We start from the raw sequence: 21,915 nt of genomic DNA on the forward strand, positions 1-21,915 counted from the left end.
GAAAGGTAATGGTTGTTTTCCTTTTGGTCTTGATGGTAGCGGGGCTAGATCTCACTCTTCTGGTTGTTAATTGCCTTTTTATAGCTCAAGGCTGCAACTAGATTGGCTTCTTATCCTGTGCTCTGCACTAATGCATTTACTTGCCGATTCCTCGGTGGCTTGAGTGGTGCCCTGTCGGAAGTGGGCAAGATAAAATAAGGCTAAAGAAGTAGATCGTGACTGTGGTTTCTGAAAATAAATAAATCATTAACTGTTGATTTGGATGCATCCATTTTCAAAGATATTTATTCTGTTTTGACTTTTTTTTTTTTTTGTCAGGAAAAGAATCTAGACGATAGAGCATATCGAAACCTTAAAGAGATGGAAACCTATGCAGAGAACACGCAGAGCTCCTTGCTGTACCTGACCTTGGAAACACTCGGTGCGTACTAAAAATGTGATGTACTTAAAGCAGGGGTGCCCAACCAGTGGCCCGGGGGCCACATGTGGCCCGCGGAGCCCTCTGATGTGGCCCACGACCTTCTGCTCTAGTATGAAATAAAATAGAATACTGTTATTAAAGGTACGTTTATTACTAAAATCAGTGTATATATATATGGGCATATCTGTTCTGCAGTGGTTACCGAGCTGCTTTCAAACTGATCCATAGATACAGAGAAGTGCAACTGTGGGTCACCTGCACTGAGCCATAGGGCTAGATTTACGTAGAGTTACGCCGGCGTATCAGTAGATACGCCGTCGTAACTCTGAATCTACGCCGTCGTAAATTTAAGCGTATTCTGGAAACCAGATACGCTTAAATTAGGCTAAGATACGAGCGGCGTAAGTCTCTTATGCCGTTGTATCTTAGTTGCATATTTACGCTGGCCGCTAGCTGGCGCTTCCGTCGTTTTCGGCGTAAAATATGCAAATGACCTAGATACGCCCATTCACAAATGTACGTACGCCCGGCGCTATTTGTTTACGTTAGGCTTTTTCGGCGTAAGGTTGCTCCTGCTATTAGGAGGCGTACGCAATGTTAAGTATGGCCGTCGTTCCTGCGTCGAAATTTGAAAATTTTACGTCGTTTGCGTAACTCGTCCGTGAATGGGGCTGGACGTAATTTACGCTCACGTCGAAACCAATGACGTCCTTGCGGCGTACTTTGGAGCAATGCACACTGGGAAATTCCACAGACGGCGCATGCGCCGTTCGGGAAAAATGTCAATCACGTCGGGTCACCAATAATTAACATAAAACGCGCCCCCTCATCCTCATTCGGCGCGCTTACGCCGGCCCCATTTACGCTACGCCGGCGTAACTTAGAAGGCAAGTGCTTTGTGAATACAGCACTTGCCTCTCTGACTTACGGTGGCGTAGCGTAAATACGATACGCTGCGCCGCCGTAAAAATGCGCGGATCTACCTGAATCTAGCCCATAGACTTCTATTACCTGTGAGTTTGGTGTGTTTTCTGAAAGTTCACCACACCTACAGGATATAATAGAAGTCCATGGAAAAAGTGCAGCTATCCTGGAGGAAAGCCACAGATGAACTGTGCTGCACCCAAGATGCGGGTAAACAACCATGCATCAGTGTGAAAGCAACCTAAGGGCCCTTTGACACTGTCAGTCCGACCAAATCGAACTCTCCATTCACCTCTAAGGAGTGGAAGATGTGAATGTACTTGTGTCCGTTTACAAACGCCTACCTCCAATCCAATCCGCAAGAAAAAAAAAAAGAGTGGGCCCTATTTAGCCAACCGGGCTGCCATCCACCTGCTCTGCTCATTGTGGCCCGCGACCAGTTACCAAGTCGCTTAAAGTGGAAGTAAACCCTCCTATTGTTTTCAGCCAAGGAAGCTGCCATCTTTGCCTCTGTTTAATCTGCAACTGCCATGATGCTGCACATGTGATCAGTTATGAAACCAGCCATTGGATGGTTTGACAGTTTGGTTGAGAGCACAAGCAAATGTGACATCTAGCATTTCCGGCATGCCGGGAATGTTGACTGTTTTTTTTCAACTATCAAATTGATGGGTTTACTTCCGCTTTAAGTGGCCCTTGCTCTTCAAAAGGTTGGGCACCCCTGACTTAAAGCAACCTTTTTTCCTCCTTTGTTTATCTGATTAAAAAAATACCTGTATTGCGGAAGGATGCAGGCTTATACCGTTCTCTCCTTTTTAAAACTGTAATTGTCTGGCTGTAAATCCAGTGGCTTCGGTACTTAAATTGCTGAGCAAAAGTATGCAGAGTAGTTCTGACTTTTCTTGCTGCATGCTTGTTCTGTGTTTCCCCACCCGGAGTGCAGCTTACCTGATCAAATACTTGCCTTCTTTCCTGGTCTTGAGAGTTCCTGCCTGGCATCACACCCCTAAACGCCCCACTAGGCCCCCTTCTTACTGCATATGTGCACTGGGGCGCCATTTATTCTTATGGGAGAGCCATAATTCATTAGGCTGCTAGAGGGAAAATCATCCCAGTGCGAATATACTGCAAAAAAAAGTATCAGAGGTTCATTCTCTTTCCCCAGTATGTCCAAAACTACAAAGTTTTTGGATAGGCTTTAGCTGGGATTTAAAGTAAAATGAAAAAATATAATGTATACTGTACATTTTATAAAGCTCACCAGATACAAATATAACCAAGATGTGACTACAGACACCATCTCCAGCCATTTCCTTTTGGGCGGTGACACTGCCCATCACACTGTAAAGGCCGTGCACACGATCAGATTTTCTGACCACAATTTGTGGGATGGCAGGGTTTTTGACGGATAATCTGACCGTTTGGAATTTCCGACAACAAATATTTTATAGCATACTCTCAAATTTTCCGACAACAAATGTTAATGTTATCCGATTGTGTGTACAAAAGTCCGTCTGAATAAAATCCAAAGTACAAACACGCATGCTCCGACGAACCAATGCTAACCATTGGGCAACTTCTGCAATTATTGTGCTAAGGGTGGCGCTAAAAAGCTGAAAAAACACACGTAGTTTCATGTATGTTGGCTGAAAAAGTTCTGCCGTCTGTGTATGCAAAAGAAGTTCACGGCCAACGCCCTTCGGACAAAATTGCACGGATTTGTCCGATGGAAATCCGATCGTGTGTACGAGGCCTTAGGCTAAAAACACAGGCGCGGAAGGAGGCAGGGCCAAGAGCTGACTTCCTGATTGTGGTCAAGATTTGAAGTATACACCACCCTGGATTTTGGGGATTGCAGGATTACTGAAGCTCTGTCTGGTGCTTTATATATAAACGGCAATACAGACTTGATTAAGTAGGTGAAAAAATCCACTTTTGGCATTTGAATATTTAACCATATAAAGGGGATGGACAAAAGTATGGAAACTCCAGGTAAGAGAACAACATTTTTACCTATGGTGTGGCCTGCCTTTGGCATCCAAGACGGCCTGAATTCTCCTGGGAATTGACAAATAATATTCCAGATCACAATCCTGCGCAATGTCTTTTTGTCTCTTTCAGTCGTTTGACTACATTTTCTCGTAAACTGTATTTGCCGTCATCACCTTTTTGATACTGTAACTCGCGACACCACAAATTGTCAACTTCAGTCACCGAGGCACCAGCTAAGCGGGCACTAACAATTTGCCCTCTTTGAAACTCTGTAAGCTCTGACATGACTCTCTATTACTAGCAGCGCACGCAGTGAATGATGGAAGTGAGGCTTTTTTCCTGTTAGCTAGATGTCTCATCACACAGCAAAAGAATGTGAGGAAATGGGGGATAGCCTGTTTTAAGGCCCCCTTACCCTTTATGAGATGGTGGCAGTAGGAGTTTTGCGCCCACTATTGATGTGATAGGTCACCTGATTGAGAGTGCTCTTGGGGGTCCTCTAGCATAGGTCAATTAACATCACCTGACCCCCCCCCCCCTCTAGAACATTCCAGAAATTTCCAGGACCCCTTTTTTAAGCAGGAGGCTAAGGGGGGGGGGGTCTTTGCCAGTCGCCAGAGGGATATTTGAAGAGCACCTCGCTGTTTTTGTTTACAATTTTTAAAGAATTTATTGATTAACCACCTTAGCACCGGAAGGTTTTACCCCCTTCCTGACCAGGCCATTTTTTGCGGTATGGCACTGCGTTGCTTTAACTGACAATTGCGAGTTCGTGTGACACTGCACCCAAATAAAATTGATGTCCTTTTTTCCCCCCACAAATAGAGATTTCTTTTGGAGGTATTTGATCACCTCTGCGGATTTTATTTTTTGCTATAACCAAAAAAGAGCGACAATTTTGAAAAAAAAAAAAACATTTTTTTTACTTTCTGCTATAAAAAAATCTAAATTCTTCATCAATTTATGCCAATATGTATTATGTACATTATTGTGGTAATTTTTTTTCCAAATAAGCGTATATTAATTGGTTTGCACAAAAGTTATACCGTCTACAAACTATGGGATACATTTTTTTTTTTTTTACTATTATCAAAGGGTTAAGTGTTTCCCTAGGGGTACTTTCTAACTGTATGGATATGCTTTCACACCCCCCCCCCCTCCAATCTCTGTCAAGCGATGTCCACAAATCACTCAGCCGTTTGGGAGTCTCCCTCCTGATTGACTGAGACACAACAGCGCCTCCTGTGGCTACCAAAGCTATCAAAGTCAGTTAGCCAATCAGCGGAGAAAGGGGCGCCAAAGAGGGCTCTTTGCAAAACCAACCAACCAAAAAAGAGACTTTTCAATCACTTTAAGCCAAGAAAGCAAAGTCCAAAAACGTATTGACAAATGAACTGTACATGCAGCACAAAGCTCATGCAAAGCGCGCGTCAAGTGTGCTTCAAATGCATGTAAACATGCAGTCAAAAACATTTATGTGCCATTTGTGGTGGGAATGGGCCCTTATGGTGAATTGTTTATATTTGTAAAAAAAAAAAAAACAAGGCCGTGGCCGTTATTAATCCAGTTTGGTCTATCTGGTGTTCTTTTTATGTTTGGCGTTTATGCCAACTACCGTCCCATGGTACGTCACTTCCGCTTTCAACACAAAACATGTCGTCACTTTCACTCTTGCAAATCATGTGTGGTTTCCATATTTTTGTCCAACCTTTGTATATCTTAACCACTTAAGAACCCCCTCACGCCGATATACGTCGGCAGAATGGCATGGCTGGACACAATCACGTACCTGTACGTGTCTCTTTAAGCCCAGCCGTGGGGCCGCAAAAGCGCCGCCGGCGGCGCGCTCGCGACCCGGTCCTAAGCTCCAGGCACGCCGGACCCGATCGCCGCTGGTGTCCCTCGATCGGTCACCGGAGCTGAAGAACGGGGAGAGGTGTGTGTAAACACACCTTCGGCGTTCTTCACTGTGGCAGTGTCATTGATCGTCTGTTCCCTGATATAGGAAAAGACGATCACTGACCTCACACGTCCAGCCCTGCCCCCCTACAGTTAGAAACACATATGAGGTCACACTTAACGCCTATAGTGCCCCCTAGTGGTTAACTCCTAAACTGCAATAGTCATTTTCACAGTAAACTGTGCATTTTTATAGCACTTTTTGCTGTGAAAATGACAATGGTCCCAAAAATTTGTCAAAATTGTCTGATGTGTCCGCCATAATGTCGCAGTCATGAAAAAAAATCGCTGATCGCCGCCATTGGTAGTAAAAAAAAGAATTGTTAATAGAAATGCAATAAAACCATCCCCTATTTTGTAAACGCTATAAATTTTGCGCAAAACCAATCAATATACGCTTATTGCATTTTTTTTTTCTACCAAAAAATGTAGACGAATACGTATCGTATTGGGGAAAAACAAGATTTTTTTATATATTTTTGGGGGATTTTTATTATAGCAAAAAGCTCTATTTTTGTTTATAGTGCAAAAATAAAAACCGCAGAGGTGATCAAATACCACCAAAAGAAAGCTCTATTTGTGGGGAAAAAAGGATGTCAATTTTGTTTGGGAGCCACGTCGCACGACCGCGCAATTGTCAGTTAAAGCGACGCAGTGCTGAATCGCAAAAAGGGGCAAGGTCCTTAACCTGCATAATGGTCCGGGTCTTAAGTGGTTAATAAGAGACTATCTATCACACCATCTCCATCAGATCATCCCCCATCGCTTGACCCTCCCTCCTAGATTGTAAGCTCGAAGGAGAAGGGCTCTCTGATCCCTCCTGTATTGAATTGTATTGTAACTGTACTGTCTGCTCTCATGTTGTTAGGGGAAGTAAACCCCCCCCCCCCCCCCGAAAAATGGGGGGGGGGGACCTGCAAGAGAAAGGCATAATGAGCTAGTATGCATTCTAGCTCATTATGTGGCACTTACCTTAGATCGAAGCCCCCAAAGTCCTCCTCGTTCCCCTCTGCCGCCATGTCCCCTTGCATCTTCTTCCTGTTATCTCCGCTCTGGCGCTGTGATTGGCCGGAGCGGCGATGACGTCACTCCTGCGCTTGTGCGGAAATACGGCATTAGCTACAATAATTCCATTGACAAAAACTGCATGCTCAGTGCGCCTGCGCCGTTGTGTACCGCTCGCATGCGCCGTAGACATTGGCGCCTATCATTATTGTAAATATCTCCTTAACCGTGCAGGTTTAGGAGATATTTCTTGAATTTACAGGTAAGCCTTAATCTAGGCTTACCTGTAGGTGCAAGTTGTGTGATTGGGTTTACAGCCACTTTAAAGCGGTTCGCATTCGCAATGAGCACAATATTGCGCCACACGCTGATGCACGCTCACGATGCTCGCTCCACCCCCGTGGCGTGTGTATTACTATTATATCGTCTGCAGGGGGCAGGTGTATGAAAAGAAGGGCGAGTTTTGCACTGTTTGTGGCATCCGCCCCTTACACGATATAATTGTAATATACACACCCCTTGCAGAGTGGAGCGAGCATCGGGAACTTGAGGCAACGACTGTCGCAATGCCCTGTTCATTGCGCAGGTGCAGTCTACAGCTCATGCACAGCTCTTCTTGGTCGGTAATTTTCGGACCTAGAGCGCTGCGCCTGCACAGTCCACAGCGGGCATTACCTGCCAGGGGGACACATCTTGGCAGAACACCGGGAGTCAAGTCAAGACCTGCTGTATGATGGTTGGTAGTCTCAGCCCACACTACTGCCAGGCCATGGTCCCAACTTGTTTCACTCCGGCCTCCCTGGAGCTTACTCATGGGGATCTTCATGAGTAAGCTCCAGGGGGCATGTCCCCCCTTTCCACTTCCAAGAAGCCTTTTTTTTGTTCATCCTTCACAGGCCTTACAAGCCTTCAAACCAAGACACCAGTCCTCCTAATGTAGGGGTGCCCCCACTTACTTGGGTGGGCAGACGATTCGTGGACATTTGCATTGGGGAAATTGTGCATGATTGGGTTTGCAGTGTAGTATCTCTGTATTAAAATCTGGAATTCCTGACCCTTCCTTTCCCTTGTTTCGTGCTCTCAAAAGTTTTGTTGAATCTGCAAAAAAGAGGAGTCCAGGCAATAGAATTGTTCATACAATGGGTGCGATGGTTAAATGTCTACTAGCTTTTGGCCATAATGTATCTAGGTGTTTATTACAACATAATTTACATTTAATCATCAATGCATTAAATAATGGATGTATATTCTTCCCCCTCTTCTGTAGATGTTAAAGATGTTCATGCGGACCATGCTGCCAGTCACATTGGCAAAGCACAGGGTATCGTCACATGCTTGAGAGCCGTTCCTTTTCACAGCAGCCGGCGACAGGTCTTCCTGCCTGTGGACATCTGCATTCTGGTGAGTACAAACGCACATTCATTCAGGAAAGTTCTGTGTTCCCTGCAAAGTACATGGTCACAGACACCCGGTAAACTCCCAGTGAAATTATCTTCAAGTGCTGGTAGTAATGGACTTATTTAACCACAATGTGCATTTTCCGTTCAGCTGTTTGTATAGTAGAGCCATGCATTAGGCGGCTTTCTCAATCATTTTGTCCTTTTTTCCAAGAGTGGTTGTCATGGGAACATCCTGGGATTTCATTATATTGGGGGGAAGCTTACACGCCATAATAATTTGTGAATGGTTTTAAGAATGACAAGTCCTTCAATTTGTTACTTTCTGTCTGCACTTCATAATCCTCCACTAGGTCAGAAGGCGATGCTAATCCTTTAACTCTATCTGGGCCATGGCTGAGTAGGTCCATGTTACCTGCCTTGCTGTTGAAGCAACGGATTGGATTTTTAACAAGTTGAGACTCAAGGGTTTAAAATTGTGATTGGTGCATCTAGGAGGAGTTGTCGTCTGCAGTGAATTGCCCTCTCGTGTTCTTGAGCCTTGAGTAACTGTATCTTCAGTCTGAGTGCAGTGAGCTTGGAAAAAAAGTATGTTACTCCTTGGAATTACTTGGTTTTCTGCAGTAAATTGCCATATAATGCGATCTGATCCTAAGTCATAACAGTAGACAACACAATGGGGGTTATTTACGAAAAGGCAAATCCACTTTGCACTTCAAGTGCAAAGTGCACTTGAAATTGCAGTCGCTGTAAATCTGAGGGGTAGATCTGAAATGAGGGGAAGCTCTGCTGATTTTCTTATCCAATCACGTGCAAGCTAAAATGCTGTCTTTTATTTTCCTTGCATGTCCCCCTTGGATCTACAGCGACTGCACTTTCAGTGCAATTTCAGGTGCACTTTGCACTTGTAGTGCAACGTGGATTCGTCTTTCGTAAATAACCCCCACTGTGCTTAAAGTGTAAGTTCACCTTTATAAGGAAATCTGTAAGGTGACTTTACATTGGACCCCATAGTTCCTGGTCTCACCTGTGCCAGATTGGCACGATCCCCCGCTGTCAGACACCGAAAAGCCGCTTCACCGGTCTAGGGATTTGAAATTCTGATGGCTTTCTCTCCTCTCCTCGCAGTGCTGACAGTACATGTTAAACCACTTATGATTGGGCAGCGTCATCCATGTGATGGTGCTGACCAAGGATGTGTTCGCAGAGCCCGCCAGGAAGTCGGCTCTGCGCTGCGCTAATCACAGGCAATGAGACATTTCCCGATCTCTGCAGCCGCCCATCGGGACAATGGGGTTGATTTACTAAAGGCAAATACACTTTGCACTACAAGTGCACTTGGAAGTGCAGTCACTGTAGATCTGAGGGGGACATGCATGGAAAATAAAAAAACAACATTTTAGCTTGAACATGATTGGATGATAAAATCAGCAGAGCTTCCCCTCCTTTCAGATCTACCCCTCAGATTTACAGCGACTGCACTTCCAAGTGCACTTGTAGTGCAAACTGGATTTGCCTTTCGGAAATTACCCCCAATGTCTCACTGCTTGTGATTAGCGCAGCGCAGAGCAGACGTCCTGGTGGGCTCTGCGAACACGCTGGAACTCGCCCTTAGTGCTGACCAGCTAGAATCCCTGTAGTCTGTACTGGCTTGGCAATACGAACACACAATTAAGCCGTGGGAGTTTCAAATCAATGGACCGGTGAAGCAGCTTTTTGTTGTCTGACAGCGGATGATCACGCCAATCTGGTACAGGTGGAACCAGGAGGGAAGGGGAGCCCACATATGAAAATGGTGTTCAAACCACACATGTGAGGTATTGCCGCGATCGTTGGAGCGAGAGCAATAATTCTAGCCCTAGACCTCCTCTGTAACTCAAAACATGCAATCTGTAGAATTTTTTTAAATATCGCCTATGGAGATTTTTAAGGGTAAACGTTTTGTCGCCATTCTACGAGTGGGCGCAATTTTGATGCGTGGCGTGTTGGGTATCAATTTACTCGGCGTAACGTTATCTTACAGAATATAAAAAAAAAATATTAAAAAAAGTGTGCTTGTAAGACCGCTGCGCAAATACAGTGTGACAAAAAGTATTGCAACGATCGCCATTTTGTTCTCTATGGTATTGGAAAAAAATATATATAATGCTTGGGGGTTCTAAGTAATTTTCTAGCAAAAAATCTGTTTTTAACTTGTGAACGCCAAATCTCAGAAAAAGGCTTGGGGCTGAAGTTGTTAATGCATAGAAAGCATTAAAATAAGGTATGTGCAAGACTGGCCAATTATCTCTAACAGACCCTGCAACCTCTTAAGCTGACCATACATGCTACAATCAAATTCTTGCTTGTTGATGATGCCTCATTGGCTACAAATTGGATGGATTTTTGCACAGTTTTTTTAAAGGAGATTGTACAATCAGATTGTCACATGTATGGTAAATTATAGCTATTTAGATGCATCTCTGGATCTACAAATCATCCTCTATTTGTTTTGGTAACTGATTGTTTGTCAGTATGAATCACCTGTGTAGTTTGAGCCTGAAATGGGATAAGAATCCCGTAAATGAGTAATCTTTTTCTCCATTCAAGTCTATATAAGGGATAGGATTATTCATCAACGAGTACTGCCCTGTGATTGAACTTCTGTATTGTGCAGTTGTAGTAGATTGATAGCTTAATCAAACTACTGCAAATTTCTTGCATAGCATCTCCTATTACAGGGGTGGCCAACCAGTGGCCCGGGGGCCACATGTGGCCCGCGGAGCCCTCTGATGTGGCCCACGACCTCCTGCTCTGGAATCAGGGGTTGGCGAGCCCAGATCGCAGGTTGCCGACCATCCATACCACAGCATTAGTGTTGTGAATGAAGCTGGTGGTAGAGTAAGAAAGCAGCTGCAGAGTAGAGCCCTATATGCCAATGCTTCCTGTATAGCGCCGGCTTTTGCCACAGGCGTAGTCTATGGCAAAGTTCAGCTAAGTCGCAGGATAAACACAGGTGCAGTACGCTGCAGGCATAGGCAAACCGTAGCACATCAGTGTGAAAACAGTCTTAGGCCCTTTTCACACGATCGGCCCGACCCAATCGGATCCTCAATTCACCTCTATAGAAGGGCAGATGTAAACACACTACCTCCAATTTGCAAAAAAAAACAGAAGGGAATTTGTCCCCTTCCATCTGGGTGGATCGGATCGAAGGGCCTAAAGAATAGCAGTGACCTGTCATCCGCCCGCTTCGCTCATTGTGGCCCGCGACTGGTTACCAAGTTGCTTAAGTGGCCCTCGCTCTTCAAAAGGTTGGGCACCCCTGTCCTATTAAAATGAATGTGATCAAAACAAAGCAAAAAAACATATGTGGCTTTAGTCCTGTGATTGGGAAACTAAAGCCTATCTGTCTATATAGCCCCCACCTGCTGTATATCTGTATATTTCTTATAAATCAAGCAAACTGCTGTAGTCTTTGTTTGCGGGCGCTAGGCCCAGGGCCGCCATCAGGGGGATACAGGCATTACACATGTAAGGGGCCCGAATCTAGCAAGTGGCCATCCCCCCGGTAATAATGTCGTGGCTGGAGAGAAAAGAAGTGAGAACACTTACACATTTTCGGCGCCCCCGTTCTCTGCTGGCAGGTGGAGAGAAGTTACTTTGTCATTTTCGTCACGAGTTCTCTGCTCGTGGCAGCTTGAGAGAGAAGAGGTGAGGTGTCACTTTGTAATTTTTGGCAGCAACCACCCCCCTTCCCCCCACCTGGTTCTCTGCTCCAGGGGGCCCATGTCTAAAGCTGTGTAAGGAGCCCCAAAATTTCTGATGGCTGCCCTGGACTGGCTAGGCCTGTAGTCCCAGACCAGGGTTTGCCAACTGTTAGTAAATTCACTGACATTTTGTAAAATTTGTGATGTTTACATCTGTCTGTGAATGTCTTTTATGGGCTGAGGACTGAGAGGATGATGCCAGGTTAAAGAGGAGCTCCAGGCACCCCCCAAAAAAAGCTGACTGGACATCCAGCAGTGTCCTCACCCAAACTGATTCATCAATCGGCCCTGACGCCACCATCTTGACTAAGGGAAACTGGCAGTAAAGCCTTGTGGCTTCACAGCTAGTTTCCTACTGGGCATGTGCGAAGGGCACTGTGCTTTGTGAGTGGACCGCAATGTTCTGGGACCTGTAATTTGTCCCAGAGGATTGCAGGGGAAGGAGGGGGGGGGGGCGAACTTCCAACTCAGTTTGCCGTGTCGAAAACCAAGTTCCTGCTCCCCCCTGTCCCCCCAAAAGGTGCCAAATGTGAAAGCGGTAGGGGGGGAGTCGTGACAGACAAGCCCCTTTTGGTGGAGCTCCGCTTTAAATTCAGGTATTTTTACTGTTAGCATTTTTACAGATAAACCTTAGTTTGGGGTGACCAGACATCCCCAGTTTCAGGGGACAGTCCCCTGATTGAGAACACTGTCCCCGGACCAAGTCTGTCCCTGGTTTTGTCCCCAGATTGATTTTAATAGGGGGCAGGGGCAATTTCAAAGACAGTCAGTGCAGAATTAAAATTAAAAAATTAGAATTACACACCTCCGCTCCGCCGTGCCTACTAACATAGGGAGGTTGTATTTTTCCCATTATCTGTGCCCCTTTCTGATGATCATGTGCTGGTCGGATCGGAGGGAATATTTCTTCAGTTTCGGGCGCATTCACATTCGGCTTTGCTCGCATGTTATTCTGCCTTGGCTCAAGTCCTGGCCAGCCACCTGCCTATCTCCTTGCCTTCCCTGGCGGAGTGATCTTCCTCCGCTCCCCATCCAGTAGTAGCCGGGGCCCGAAGAGTAAGACTTGAGAGGCTGTGAGGCGGGCGGCAACGGGGAGAGAGTCGCTGATTGTTGCCATTACTAGTAAAGAAAAAATAGGTCCCCTGATTTCATTTTAAGAATCTGGTCACCTTATCTTAGTTTGTGTCTTTTTAGATTATGACTTTCACCACCCAGTCAGGGGTCTGCCATGTCACCCACACAGTGTTCATCTCTCTAGTGGTGCAACAGATCGTCATTGATCCGTGATCTGAACCGCACACACGTGATCCGAGGATTGATTTATGCGCATGTTCAGTCCACACACAGCGTGGTCATGGCAAGGGGAGGAACAGAGGAGCTTGAACGCCCCGCGTCATTTAAATCCCCTGTATGGGAGCATTTTGGCTTCCCTGTCAAATATAATGATGAAGGAAAGAGGTTAGTGGATAAAACCGTGACGGTGTGTAGGCACTGTGGCACAAGAAAGCCATATGACAGTGGAAACACATCAAGCATGGCCACGCATTTGAAGCAACATCACCCCGGTGTTTCACTGACAAGAGTGAAAACAAAAACAAAAGCTGCTCAACAACCGCTTATCACTGACAAATTTTCTCACCGCTCCAGGTGAGCCCCGTAGGTAATCAAGGGCTGTTGAACCACCAAGGTGCTGGCAATGCTATTGATAGCAACAATGAAAAGGACGAAGACTGGACAGCCGCACTCCAAAATCACTTAAAGAGATGTCTCTTTATTTTTCAACTGTACATAGTCACTGCAAACCAACAACATACAGTATGGCTGACGCGTTTCGCACTGGCAGTCAGTGCTTAGTCATGGCCAAGCACTGACTGCCAGTGCGAAACGCGCCGGCCATACTGTATGTTGTTGGTTTGCAGTGACTGTATGTACAGTTGAAAAATAAAAAGACATCTCTTTTTTTTTAAGTGATTTTGGAGTGCGGCTGTCCAGTCTTCGTCCTTTTCATTGTTGTTAACCGCTTATCACTGCGGCATTTAAGCACCCCCTAAAGCCATCACAAACGCTATTGGTGTGTATATAGGTGCAGACATGAAGCTTGAGCCACGTTACGACTTTTTTTTTTTTTTTTTGCTGATCCGAAAAATGATCCGATCCGTGACTCTGATCTGAGAAACGATCCGAACCGTGAGTTTTTTGATCCGTTGCACCCCTACATCTCTCTATAGGTTGGTAAGGGGTACATATAGAATCGCTGAAAGGTGTTATGGGAAGCAAACTTACAGATCCATCTTTGAGATGAAAGTTGCAATTTGTGCATAAAGTTCCTGGGTTCAGGGGGGCTAAGGAGTGCTGAAAAACCTTAAAGGGGTTGTAAAGGTAGAAAATATTTATTTTCCTAAATAGCTTCCCTTACCTCAGTGCAGTCCTCCTTCACTTGCCTCATCCTCATCTCATTGAGCATAACCTGGCGCAGCTTGGGAGAGAATTCTGTCACCAGCTCTAAACAGGAAGTGAGCAGCTGCTTAGCGTGAGGAAAGTCCTGTGAAATACACAAACAAGTCAAATAAAATGAGCAAAACAAGACAATGGGGTGGATTCACTAAAACCGGAGAGTACAAAATCTGGTGCAGCTCTGCATGGTAGCCAATCGGCTTCTAACTTCAGCTTGTTCAATTAAACTTTGACAAAAAAAAACCTGGAAGCCGATTGGTCCCTATGCAGAGTTGCACCAGTTTTACTAAATAAACCCACAGAAATAAAACCCACCTATTTCTGATATAAATTCTCATACTTCAGGTGGCCATTTTAATATAGTCCTGTTAAAAGGTTTCGGTCAACGAATAACTCCTGCTTCTGAATTGAAGGGGTTGTAAAGGTAAAAAAAAATCCCTAAATAGCTTCCTTTACCTTAGTGCAGTCCTCCTTCACTTACCTCATCCTTCCATTTTGCTTTTAAATGTCCTCATTTCTTCTGAGAAATCCTCACTTCCTGTTCTTCTGTCTGTAACTACACACAGTAATGCGAGGCTGATTCCAACTAGTTATCCTGCCAGTCAAAATTCAAGTTTCTATGGCCAATCCCTAAATAAACAGAGCTCCCGGAAATTATAGATATATATCCCAGCTAAGCTCTGCATATAAAATTCTAGATCCTCTCGAAGCGGCACAGCTAAAACCACATGTCGGAAAGCCAGGTGGGCTTTGGGTCTGAAAGGTCAACCGCATATCACATATTTCCTTTGTTGAGAGTATTCAAGTGAAAAGAAATGTGTCATCTGCTGATTTTATAATTTTGTTACTTAAACACAAGTGTAAAACATCATAAAGGATTTGCCCATACAAGAAATGCTAATTGAGATGGTAAAGCAAAACCGTAGCCTGGTATACAGTTGTAGGATCTTGCCATAATGTACAAAATATACATGCAAATTATAACAGACTTACCTCTGGGTTTGCTCTCTTCTAGCGAGCGCTCTGTGATCCCCATTGCCACTCCATTTCCTTTTTCAGACATTTTCTTCCCTCATTGGCTGTTGAGCAGTCACTGATATAAATCCTTCCCGTTACAGGAAGTAAGAGATATATATCCAATTCTTGTCTAAAGCCTCATACACACGATCCAACGTTATGGCCATAATTGTCGGATAATCCGACCGGGTGTATGCTCCATCAATTGTTGACTGAATTACCGACAACAAATGCTGGCTGTTCATGCTCACCAACTGTTGGGCAATAAATCTGTTACGCCGGTTTATCCGATCGTGTGTACGCAAGTTGGTCCAACTAAAATTCGATGTACACACATGCATGCTCAGAACCAATGTTAAACATCAGCCAATGATAGCAGAAGTTTCCCAAAGTGTGGCGGTAAAGAGCCGAAAAACACTAGGTGAATGTTGGCTGAAAAATTTGTGCCGTGTGTATGCAGAACAAGTTCACGTCCAATGTCCATTCGGACCAAAATTCACGGAAAAGTTGGTTGGAAGTCCGATCGTGTGTTCGAGGCTTAAGTTACTGAGATTTCTCAGTAGATTGAGGAAAGTTGAGGCATTGGCATGTATTCTTTTTAATGTGGACGAAGTAGAGAAAGTTATTAGGCAAGCCATAAGTAACCGTTATAACATTGCAGGTATGCTGCTGATATTCTTGCAATACCAAACGTACACGTGTGTCCAAAATAGAGGGGGAGAGAGAAAAAGCATACTATTCATTAGGGATGCACCAATACCAGTTTAAGACCGAGTACGAGTGTGGAAACTTTTTCTCAAGTACTCACAATACCAATTACAGATACTTATTTTTAGTGTCATGTGACAGTTTTTTAGGGCGCCTTCACACTATACATGCATGAAAACTGATGGGAAAAACGCACAGATTTCACTTGCAGAGACATCAGTTTCACATCAGTTTTCATGTGTTTCAGTGAGTTTTTAAAGCCTGGTCACATATGTACGGGCCGGCCGCAGTGGGATTTACAAAACAGTAGTTCTGTGCGATTTCAGTCCAGTTTAGGTGCAATTTATAATCTTATACACTACAATTTGCATTGGAATCGCACCTGAACCACTGAACAAAATCGCACCAGACTGGCCCGTGAACTGGTTTTAGTATCATCTGAGCATTTGCACAAGTACTCATGCAAATGTTTAGTATCGTAGATGTGTTTTTCACTTTTATTAATCATTGTGCTATACAGTAGTGCTAAATAGAACTATCCAACAGAATGGCAAAAGGCCTCCAATCTGTTTCATGGAAATGTATTTCTCTTTAGTTCATCAACAGACACAGCGTTCGATTATTCCTGACTGTAGGGTTGTATTGTCTTCTGCAGGAGTAGGACTAGGCAGAACAAAACTTGGTTACGCCCATGGGCTGTCCTTCAGCTGGTACAGTGGGGCAAAAAAGTATTTAGTCAGCCACCAATTGTGCAAGTTCTCCCACTTAAAAAGATGAGAGAGGCCTGTAATTGTCATCATAGGTAGACCTCAACTATGAGAGACAAAATGTGGAAACAAATCCAGACAATCGCATTGTCTGATTTGGAAATAATTTTTTTGAAAATGATGGTGGAAAATAATCTCAATACTTTGTTATATATCCTTTGTTGGCAATGACAGAGGTCAAACGTTTTCTGTAAGTCTTCACAAGGTTGTCACACATTGTTGCTGGTATGTTGGCCCATTCCTCCATGCAGATCTCCTCTAGAGCAGTGATGTTTTGGGGCTGTCGCTGGGCAACATGGGTTTTCAACTCCCTCCAAAGGTTTTCTATGGGGTTGAGATCTGGAGACTGGCTAGGCCACTCCAGGACCTTGAAATGCTTCTTACAAAGCCACTCCTTCATTGCCCGGGCGGTGTGTTTGGGATCATTGTCATGCTGAAAGACCCAGCCACGTTTCATCTTCAATGCCCTCGCTGATGGGAGGAGGTTTGCACTCAAAATCTCACGATACATTCTTTCATGTACACGGATCAGTCGTCCTGTTCCCTTTGCAGAGAAACCGCCCCAAAGCATGATGTTGCCACCCCCATGCTTCACAGTAGGTATGGTGTTCTTTGGTTACAACTCAGCATTCTCTCTCCTCCAAACACGACGAGTTGTGTTTCTACCAAACAGTTTTACTTTGGTTTCATCTGACCATATGACATTCTCCCAATCTTCTTCTGGATCATCCAAATGCTCTCTAGCAAACCTCAGACGGGCCCAGACATGTACTGGCTTAAGCAGGGGGGCACGTCTGGCACTGCAGGATCTGAGTCCCTGGTGGCGCAGTGTGTTACTGATGGTAGCCTTTGTTACGTTGGCCCCAACTCTCTGCAGGTCATTCACTAGATCCCCCCGTGTAGTTCTGGGATTTTTGCTCACCGTTCTTGTGATAATTTTGACCTCATGGGGTGAGATCTTGCGTGGAGCCCCAGATCGAGGGAGATTATCAGTGGTCTTGTATGTCTTCCATTTTCTAATTATTGCTCCCACAGTTGATTTCTTCACACCAAGCTGCTTGCCTATTGCAGATTCAGTCTTCCCAGCCTGGTGCATGTCTACAATTTTTGTTTCTGGCGTCCTTCGACAGCTCTTTGGTCTTCACCATAGTGGAGTTTGGAGTGTGACTGTCTGAGGTTGTGGATAGGTGTCTTTTATACTGATAACAAGTTCAAACAGGTGCCATTAATACAGGTAATGAGTGGAGGACAGAGGAGCCTCTTAAAGAAGTTACAGGTTTGTGAGAGCCAGAAATCTTGCTTGTTTGTAGGCGACCAAATACTTATTTTACACCATAATTTGCAAATAAATTCTTTCCAAATCGGACAATGTGATTGTCTGGATTTGTTTCCCCATTTTGTCTCTCTTAGTTGAGGTATACTTATGATGACAATTACAGGCCTCTCTCATCTTTTAAAGTGGGAGAACTTGCACAATTGGTGGCTGACTAAATACTTTTTTGCCCCACTGTATATAACCCTTCTCTCTGCTATAGGCATCCAATTTGTTTGTCTAGTCCGGAGTAAGGACCTAGGATCCCTGCTTGGATTTTTTTTTTCTCCAATTTCATTTTTCTTCCTGGGAGATCTATAATCAACTGTCAGTGGTGAGCGTCTCGCAGGGTTGCATTGGACCGGGCCAAGTCGGCCACCTGGCCAACAGCCCCCCACATCTGTGATGAGGGATTCTGTCTAGCAGGATACCCGCATCCATAGAGTGGTAAGTACATTCCCGTATCTCCTCCTTTTGTGCGGGGTGGGGTGCACATAGGTAAACCTCCCACGGATGGTCAATGGTGCAGTACCTGGGGTCTGTTGGGGGTCCCACTGCACGGGCTGTCTGTTGCTCAGTGGCGGGGGTGGCGGCCATTTTCCCTTAGGGTAGTTTCCGTCCGGCAGCCATGTTTTGGTAGTTTGTCGTGTCGCGGTGGCCATTTTACGTTGGTCCAGTATATTACACTGGAGACAGGCAGAGCACGTGACGGTGCCTGGGCTTCCGGGCCCGCCTCTTCCTCCTGTCCCAGATATGGGGACTGTATGGGCACCCATGGCGAAGCTGATGGTTCCAAACATACGGTGCTTTTCCGGCTTGGTAGTGGGGAGTCCTTGGGGAAGGTCCCTCTCTCTGCTAGCAAGGATCTATTGTCCTGAGTGGGGGGGTCCATAGCAGTGCCAAAAAACTTTTTGTTCCTGCGGGGTCTCCCTTATCCTTTATGGAGCCCCAGGATCACATCTCCCCCTCTCTCTGCTAGTAAGGATCTATTGTCCTTAGTAGGGGGGTCCAAAGCAGTGCCAAAAACCTTTTTGTTTCTGAGGGGGGTCTCCCTTATCCTTTATGGAGTTTCAGGATCCCATCTCCCTCACTAACCCCTTTATGGAGACGCCAGGTCCCTCAGAACCCCAGCTCCCCATTAATTCGCTGATGGCGGTCCTACAGTCCTTGGTATCCTGGGTGGAGGTGGCGTGTGGGCAAAGGCCTAGCAGGAAACGTCTTTCACCTTCTCCTGCTCAGTCTGTCTCATCTGATACTACACTTCCTGATGTTCCCGTCCGATAGTGTGGATGACTCCTCCTCAGTCGCAGCAGCGAATAAGAAAACACTGGTGGACGCACTGGTTACTGCAGTGCGTGAGACTTTAAAAATGGAAGATGTAGCTAATGTGGCCATGGACATGGCTGTCCCTTTTGGTGCACACAAGACGCCTTGTGCATCTAATGTGTTTCCTTATCTCCCCTATTATGACAAATTTGTAGGGACAGCCAAAGCAACCTTTTGTTTGCAGTACATTATCCTTTTGGTGAATCCCGTTTAAAAAAAAGTGGACTTTTCTGTTTTACAGGTTGAATAAAGCAACCATGATCCCAGTAGAGGATTCCCCATCCTTTTTAAAGACCTGGCCAATGGTAAAGGGAACTGGTCTGGTGCAGACCAAACCTCCAAGAAAGCTCTCATCGATCTGCGCTTTCAAGGCAATCGTTTGTTTGGGGCTACCCTGGATGATGACCTTAAGGTTGTCACAGGGAGGGGGGGGGGGGAGTACCTTCCTGCCACAATCTATGAAAGGGAAGGAGCCTTGCCCTCTTTTTTGGCCCATAAAAAGATGATTTTGTGCTCTCAGAACTGCAGATAAGGGCAATAGATTTTTCAAGACTTCTCCGGGTGGTTCCACGCAACCTTTGTCAGGTAACCTTCTCCGGTCCCGCAGACAAGATCCCTTCAGCATGAAGGTCTGCCCTCACACATAACTGTGGTGGGGGGACATCTTCGCTGAATTCCTGTACCTCCTTCGTGTGCTTTAAGGGGATCCACAAAATGATACTTTTGGGGGTTCCAAAGAAGGGGGGCAGAGTTTGTCAGTTTTCAAGGTTTTTAGGCCCCTCCTTGTGTGGATACCATTCCTATAAAGGTTTGGGTGATGTCGGAACTACCCAAAGTCCCCCCCTATCTCCGTTTAGGAAATGGAATCACCTGAGTCTGACTCTGAATTTATTGTTGACCAGGGTGGGCTGCCTTTTGGTCGTACTCCCCATTTGGTGGTCCACAGAGATAAGGTAGTTCTTCGTCCCTGTCCATTGTTACTACCTAAAGTTGTCTTGGACTTCCATTTGAATGAACACATTGCGTAGCCTTCCTTGTGTCCCAAGCCGTCTCATCTCAAGGAATTTGCCCTGCATGCCTTGGATGTAGTTCGAACGATTTGGGTGTATCGGGCAGCCACAGAGTCCTTTTGGAGGTCAGACTCCCTTTTTGTGTGGTTACACAAGGACCAAGGAAAGGGCTGGCCGCTTCTTCGGCTACCTTCTCCAGATGGATCATACAGATGGTGACTGAGGCCTATTCGATTTCCCTGTCACATGGCATTCTACTCGGGTGCTTAGTACCTCTTGGGCCTTCTATCATCAAGCGTCAATATGTCAGGTTTGCTGTTTAGGAGGGGCTGTTCCCTCTTGAGTGGTGGTCCTCTTTAAATGTTTATTTTAGATGGGGTTCCTGTGTCCTGGTTGAGACTCTTGTGTTTAGCCTTGGGTTATTTTCCCCACCCCTCATTTTTTTTTTTTTGGCACTGCTTTTGGACATCCCTATAGTTGGGATTAATGGAGTGCTGTGTCATTCGATGAACTAAAGAGAATTTTTTTTTTTTTTGTACTCACCGTAAAATCCATTTCCCTGAGTTTATAGACGGACCCATTTTGATACTTCTGATACTGCTTGCTACTAAACTGGATGCCTATAGCAGAGATGGGCTTATATACCAGCTGAGGACGGTCCATGGGCACAGCCAGGTTTTTTGTTCTGCCTAGTCCTACTCCTGCAGAAGACAATATAACTCTATAGTCAGGATTAATTGAGCGATGTGTCCGTCGATGAACTCAGAGAAATGGATTTTATGGTGAGTACAAAAATCTAAATTTTCCCTTTTTAATTGCAAAGCTACTGTGCAAAACAATAAATAGAACTAACCAACAGGATGCCAAAAGGCCTTTTGTCTTTTTTTTATGTAAACATATTTTAACTTTAATTGAATTTAATTATTGTGCAAAATAGTATATAAGCTAACGCTAAAATAATTGTTGTGCAAAACCAATATATAAGCTAACGCTAAAATATTTCCACCCTTTTGCTGGAAGTGTAGTGAAATAAGATTAACATCTAGAGTGGGAGTGAAATCTAAGGGGAAAGGACTAAACAATTTAAAAACGTAACCATGAATATAAATAAAATATATAAGGGCAGGCACTGGAGTAATGGCTGTGGAGGCCGAGTGGTGTCTGCGGAGGCTGCACATTACGGCATGGCACTGGTTGTAATATGCAGCCATATCGGCAACTTCCTTTTTTGAATGGCAAAACGCTGATAATGTTGCCAGCAGATATGTCGGTGCATCTATAGTTATCAGTAATGATACTCATTGCTCATTTAACCAATTCCGGACTGCCTGCCTTAGTTATACGTCGCTACTTTGAAGAGGATAACCGTTGTTATGGTAGCAGCTAGCTCCTCTTCAAGAATCAGTAGTTCGGTTTCAGATAAGTGTTTTTTGCGGCGAATTCGCTGCAAGATCACTTATTTATCGGTGGTGGGAGAGAACCCCCCTCCCATCGCTCACCGGTGTCCTCTGCCGCTTACCTGAGCCGTTGGCAGAGGCGATTGTGTCTGTTGTCTTATGTGGTATGGAGACGACTCCATACTGTACCACTGCAGGGTGGAAGTGACGTCACTTCCACCCAATGCACTTAGAGATTTTTTTTTTTTTTTTTTTTAAATGACATTCAATTTGATAAAAAAAAAAAATATTACATTTTAGTGTAAATGAGAGCTGAGGTCTTTTTGACCCCAGATCTCATATTTAAGAGGACCTGGCTGTCATGCTTTTTTTTCAATTACAAGGGATGTTTACATTCCTTGTAATAGGAATAAAAGTGACACTTATTTTTTTATTTTTTTTAAAGAACAGTGTAAAAAAAAAACATATTTTTTTTAA

At 44.8% G+C, this 21,915-nt stretch overlaps 1 protein-coding gene across 1 annotated transcript in view; it reads left to right on the forward strand.

Moving 5' to 3' along the window:
• The window catches only part of NDUFAF6 (NADH:ubiquinone oxidoreductase complex assembly factor 6), a 65,743-nt gene that overhangs the window by 24,997 nt on the left and 18,831 nt on the right, over positions 1-21,915 (forward strand). Inside the window, exons 5-6 of the mRNA XM_040354706.1 lie at positions 319-421; positions 7,569-7,702. Of these exons, the coding sequence (XP_040210640.1) occupies positions 319-421; positions 7,569-7,702 (237 nt within the window). The remainder of the gene's footprint in view (positions 1-318; positions 422-7,568; positions 7,703-21,915) is intronic.

This window comes from Rana temporaria, chromosome 5 (genome assembly GCF_905171775.1).
Source record: "Rana temporaria chromosome 5, aRanTem1.1, whole genome shotgun sequence".
In the NCBI taxonomy this organism is placed as follows: Eukaryota; Metazoa; Chordata; class Amphibia; order Anura; family Ranidae; genus Rana; species Rana temporaria.